The sequence below is a fragment of the Saccoglossus kowalevskii genome, chromosome 15 (assembly GCF_978046115.1).
Source record: "Saccoglossus kowalevskii chromosome 15, keSacKowa6.1, whole genome shotgun sequence".
Taxonomy (NCBI): Eukaryota; Metazoa; Hemichordata; class Enteropneusta; family Harrimaniidae; genus Saccoglossus; species Saccoglossus kowalevskii.
The window spans coordinates 34,278,675-34,284,618 of NC_140655.1; the positions used below are offsets into that span (position 1 = coordinate 34,278,675).

General features: G+C 35.9%; 1 protein-coding gene across 1 annotated transcript; it reads right to left on the reverse strand.

Moving 5' to 3' along the window:
- Window positions 1-1,212: 1,212 nt before the first annotated feature.
- On the reverse strand, window positions 1,213-2,761 carry LOC100328989 (fork-head box L2 transcription factor). Its single transcript, XM_002738019.3, has one exon. The coding sequence runs from the start codon at window positions 2,608-2,610 to the stop codon at window positions 1,693-1,695; it is 918 nt and encodes a 305-aa protein (XP_002738065.1). The 5' UTR covers window positions 2,611-2,761; the 3' UTR covers window positions 1,213-1,692.
- Between the last annotated feature and the right edge of the window lie 3,183 nt (window positions 2,762-5,944).

A 5,944-nucleotide genomic window follows, 5' to 3' on the forward strand; every position in this document is an offset into this window, starting at 1 on the left:
AACTTTCATGAAAATGGTGATGTAAGCGTGTTGTTGTTTAATTGTGTTGAGTTTTACAATTAATTGTGTTACCATGATCATAACAGCGTTAAGATTAAAGTCGACGATTTAAAGATCAGTTGAGTGTTGAAAATCGTAATAATTAAATAAACACATGTTGTATTTTTTAACATTACTATATTACACTAAACAGCTTAGTGTAGCGATGAAAACAGAAAACAAATAGAACTTATTTAATTTGTTTATTTAACCATTACGGCGTTCCCTGAAATGACTGAATTGCTTGCGATCTGGGATAATTTTGACATCCATTTTTTCGGGCTCCTTCGAATCTGACTGAATTCCCAGTTCTCAACTTCGCGCGATTCGATTGCGAACAATTTTGATAGGGGGATAATTGTCATCTTTTAAACATGTATTTTTAATCTTTATAACCCTTACATGGTCAAGTCAATTAAAAAGTACGAGGGATTGATAAGATTTGCGATAATGAAAGTCATATTTTCGAGGCAACTATTACTACAGTAGTAGAACACAACTCCCGCTGGGTCCACGGAAGCTGGACTTTCACATACTAGAAAGTTTCAGCTCCCACATGGTCTGGGCAGGCATCGAACTAACGAGCATATAGTCATCATTTTAAAATAAGTACTTCAATAAACACTCCACTCATCTAAATGAGTCTAAATCACCAAATACTAACAGAGAATTATTCGCAAAGTATATGTTCAGTATGATCAGATGACTGGCTGTATGAAATGTGAAGAAATCGCTAAATACTGCCAAAGTTATGTTCTAGTATATCCATTAGAACTGACCCAATCACTCATATATCAATGTTAAACATGACATTTACACCATATACTGCGGGCTTTCATGGCGAGCACTAACAATAATAATATGTAATACCGCGTGAGATTATCATCAAAGCTAACCTAACAATCTGTTTGAACACAAATTTTGTTTTACTTTGGGCACGATTTTTAGGATATAGGTTTACAATTGAGAGAATTAGTTGAACGAGGCATGTTCAGCCGTAAGTGTTGAGGCGGAGAATACAGTAATTACTAGGCGTAAAGAACGATCTTCAAGTGCATATTTCCGGGCAGTAGTAACACAACCACATGATAGTATACTCAATGAACGATAATTACAACCAACTTAGAACACACTTTTCAAACTTTCACAAAGATATTAAACAATACTCTTCGATCCGTGTTCACAATAAAAATATGTTTTAATCTATCAACAGTATATAATAAACATGAATTTATAAATCTGGTTACGTATAATAACCATCTCTCATCTTTGAAATATTAAACTTACATAAATCATATTCGTTTTGAACTTGTGGGCTTGGTCCAGACATTTCCCAAGTTTAACAACAGACACAAACAAATAAAGTCTTTCTGACATGAAAATACTATGAAAATGAATATATGATTTATTTTAGCCAGAAAATGTTCTGGTGCTAGTTTTAAACTTTAAACTGTTTCACGTAATTTATAAAATTGGTCCCTAACAACTTCGATAAGAGTGAAATAACACAAATGTTAAACCTAGAACAAATTATTAACTGACACAAACATAACGGCATGAAATAATCAATCGACACGCTCATTAAATGGTAACAAGAGTTTATACTTGCTAGGTCGCAGTATTGAATGCTTCTAAACAATTAAAATCCGATTGTCAATTAATGAGGTGATTACCGACGTGTTGCTTCTCGGCGGTCCAGTAAGCGTACGAGGACATAGCGGATTCAGCGGCATTGCGATGACAGGGGAACGCGTAAGCACTGTAACTCACGCTACCCGGGGTGGAACCATTCATTGTTGACATTGGACTCAGATCCACTTGGCTATAGCCGGGGAGCTGCATCGAGCCGCTGCTTGGGTAGTTTATTTCTACAGTCTGTGGTAATCGCGAAGGAGTTTGGCAACTGCTATAACCGAGTTGACTTGGTGTAGTTTGGCCATGATGAACCGCAGGCCAATTGTTATAAGCACTTGGTAGATATTTATGCGATAGTGGGTATCCCCCTCCATAGGTCGGATCAGCTGTCAGCAGCGACTTGGGTTCGTAGCATGCTGATTGCGCCGATGTCCTGTACGGTCTTGCCTTCATACGGCGACGGCGACGATAGTTTCCTTTCTCGAACATATCTTCACACGCTGGGTCTAGCGTCCAGAAATTTCCTTTCCTCTCCCCACCTCCTTCGCGCGGGATCTTGATAAAACATTCATTCAAACTTAGATTATGTCTGATTGAGTTCTGCCAACCTTTCTTGTTCTTTTCATAGAATGGGAACTTGTTCACGATAAAGTCGTAGATTTGACTCAAAGTCAGACGTTTTTCTTGACTTTCCCGTATTGCCATTGCGATTAAAGCAACATATGAATACGGTGGTTTGGGGTGGTTCTCCTCCGATTTCTTGTCAGTATCTGTTTCTTTTTTGACCGCCTCATTCATGGTCTGGATACTGCCGATCGGTTTCAATTCCACAACCTTGGCTAGATGTTCATCACTTTCCAGTCCGTTGCATCGGAACTTTTCGGCATCGGGCTCCTTCTTGATGTTAACTCGTAAATCGTTGATCACGTTCTCCATGTCTTTCTGTTTGATATAAAGATGATGTTACAGCGTTGGTGACAGCTCCGTCAATGTTCACCGATCATAGGATACAGCCACTTTCATGTAAACTTCGAGCGCCTGTGTTTTAAAATACGCTAACCCAAACACGGACAGAGTGTCTACATACGCAGGGAAAACTTTACACTAAAAGTAATCCCAGAAGACAAACTAAAACAAACAATATTTGATTCCCAGGGAAGCATATGTCAATCATTATAATATTATGGAATTCAAATTTTAAATAAATGTTAATTGTGAAAAACCACAAAAATGTTTATAAATTGTTTTACAGAAAACAACTGTACGCGCATTGATACATAAATTGGTACGGTGTACGCCGACCCTGTAGTGATGGTGACATCACTTGTTGGTGCTTCTTTAGCCCTAATACTTGTGTGACTCAGTGCTAATTTTGACAAACCACGTTGTTTTATAGATAACATGCACGGCATTACGTCAACTACAAATACATGCATGGCATTACGTCAACTACAAATACATGCATGGCATTACGTCAACTACAAATACATGCGGTCGAGTTTGCCATAAATCTCTAGGACAGGAGCTGGTAGAAAAACTGCAAAGTATTATCTCCACTTTAAGAATGATGTTGCTATGACTTTTCTCTTATTTTTCCAATAGAATATGTTTATTAAAATAATCTATGTATATATTTCAAAATCTACTGTTTCCTGATATAGCTGTCACATTTCTGAAAAGAAATCCATGAATGGTGCTTTTAAAGTTAGGCGGTGGTTCATATGGAAACATCGATCTTATAGTGAGGTTGTTAAGCATAGTCTACTGATATGGGAGGTACAATTCCATGACCCGTCTCTCTGCGCCAAGCTGTGACAAGGAATATGATGAGTTCTCAAATTCAACAGAACTACGCTGAAGTTATTTGTATATTTTTTCGTTTAGAGCTAAAATATTTTTCTTCTTCTGTACACTCCATCTTTGTTATTTTGTTACGCTATTCTCCATGTTTCTACACACTACATGCATCGAACACAAACTTCTTGTTGAGTTTTAACAACATTACTCTTATATCCCCATTTCATACTAACATTGCGCATGCGCATTAGTCCCACAAATTGTTTAGTCGACGTATATTGTAGCTTCAATTACACATCCCTGCTACCAAAAACTTGAGTGAAAAAAAACATTCATCATGTTTTCAGCAAACCCTTGTCAATTATCTCAAATGTAAGTGGAGTCCACGATGGACATTTTGATATTAGGGGTCAGATGGTGATTACGACAGGTCGCATTTCACGATAAATTATAATTGGCCATTGTTTGTATATCTCATATTTACTTTAACTTTCACCACACCAAGCAGTTTCCGTAGACGTCATCTTTATTACTTCCTTCACCTGCCATGTATCGGGTTATCAAGAATGACAACTCGTGAAAGTTACATCGAATAACTATAATATAAATAGTTAACCCAGCTCCATGCCAAACTGAGATTAGCGTGACTGTCAGATGTGTAGTCCACTGACGCGCCATTGTAATAAGTCACTGCAACATTGGATTTTCACAAGACAACAGCAACTTGAACAACAACACTAATTGCAACAACAACAACAACAACAACAACAACAACAACAACAACAAAAATAATAATAGTAACAACAACAACAATAATAATAATAACAACTATACAAAGAGCAATTTGGTCGATCTGCAGCATGTTCGAATTTCGTGTAAACAAACGATGTATTTGGACATTGTTCAAATATTCGCATTACCTCGTTCATAATACAGAAAATAGCAAAATATAAAAAGAAAACAGGGCATCACGGGTATTATCTAGTTAACCGTGCACAAACTCCAAAACTTTACAATCGCCTTCGCCCATAATTTATAACACGCATAAGTACATACCGTATATTCATTCACAATTCTGATTTAGTATGTCAATGCAAAATAGTTTGGACGTATTGAAGAATTTTAGTTTTCTGACATTATTAAAATGCGGTGACAAAAGTGTCCCAAGGATTAAGAACTATGGTATGATGGCGGTTTTGGAAGCATGACATAGCTATAGGAACTATTTAAAATGATTAAAAACTTTAAGATTAGTCTATTAAACAAGACTCATATCGACTTGATAAAGCTGTGCTCTTTAAGTCGGACAATATAAAAGCAATCCGATCCAAAGTATTAACAGAAAACTAGATATATTATAACAAAGGAAAGAATTTTGATTTCACATCAGTGTAATAGCTAAATTCATTACACAAATTAGGTAATTAATGTGAATGGATTGCAACGTCAAACTAAGCAATCACTTATCGATAGCTGTAAAAAATATTAGATTTCTAGCTTAATTCGCTTACCATTGTGAAATGAGATATCAATATTTACACATGTCGAGTATCAAAATATTAGGTTTTCAAGAAAAAGGGAAAATGGTCCAAACATTATTTTATGAATTTCAACGTCAAACTAAGCAATCTGTTATCATCCTTATCACTGTGTACAATTTGAGATATAAATATTGAGTGGGATATACGTATAACTGTATGGACAAATATTGAAATTGACATTTCATGATATTTTTATATCTTTACTTAATTGTCACTTACACGTACTTAACTTTAAGTACATACTGTAAAATACCTTATTTTCGCTTAGAATTAATTTTCACTATTTTCGCTGAAGGACTGATTCAGTGAAAATAAAACCAAGCGAATATACGCTTTTTTCTTATATTTTAATTCAACTCGTCAAAAATCAATGAAAATCAATTCCATACAAAACACCCAAAAAGTCTTTTCAGCGAAAATTAATTCCAGCTAAAATAAAGTATTTTACAGTAATATGATGATAATCATAATATTTGTGAATAGCAGTTGAAAATTAAACCCCATCTATTACTTGTTTTACCATGTTACCATATAAACACTGTTTTACATTGGGCTTTCAGATATAATGAGACCGTCGTTACTTTTGAAACCAATAAAAAATGCGGTTCCAAAATACATTTCTACCAGCATTTCTGGGAAAATACTACTGTGATCCCAACTTTGTTTACAGCGGTATTCTTCATCCGGGAAACAAAGCCATGTTCCAGGTTTATGAGTAGACTTTTGATTAAAGTAACAAGTACCACAACCATCGTGCTACACCGTGTTATACACGGATCCAAGCATGGGTCCGTGTGCTGTACAGCGCGAGTGCAAAATGCACAAAGTTATTCAAAGCACTTCGTGGGACAACTGTCTCGGTTTAATTCGTGTCGTGATGCCAACATAAATGCAACGATGCATGGAACTCAGTTTGAATAGCATTTTTTCCG

What these genes read in the sequence shown, in the direction of transcription:
- LOC100328989 (XM_002738019.3), bottom strand. Translation starts at nt 2,610, where the DNA reads ATGGAGAACGTGATCAACGATTTACGAGTTAACATCAAGAAGGAGCCC.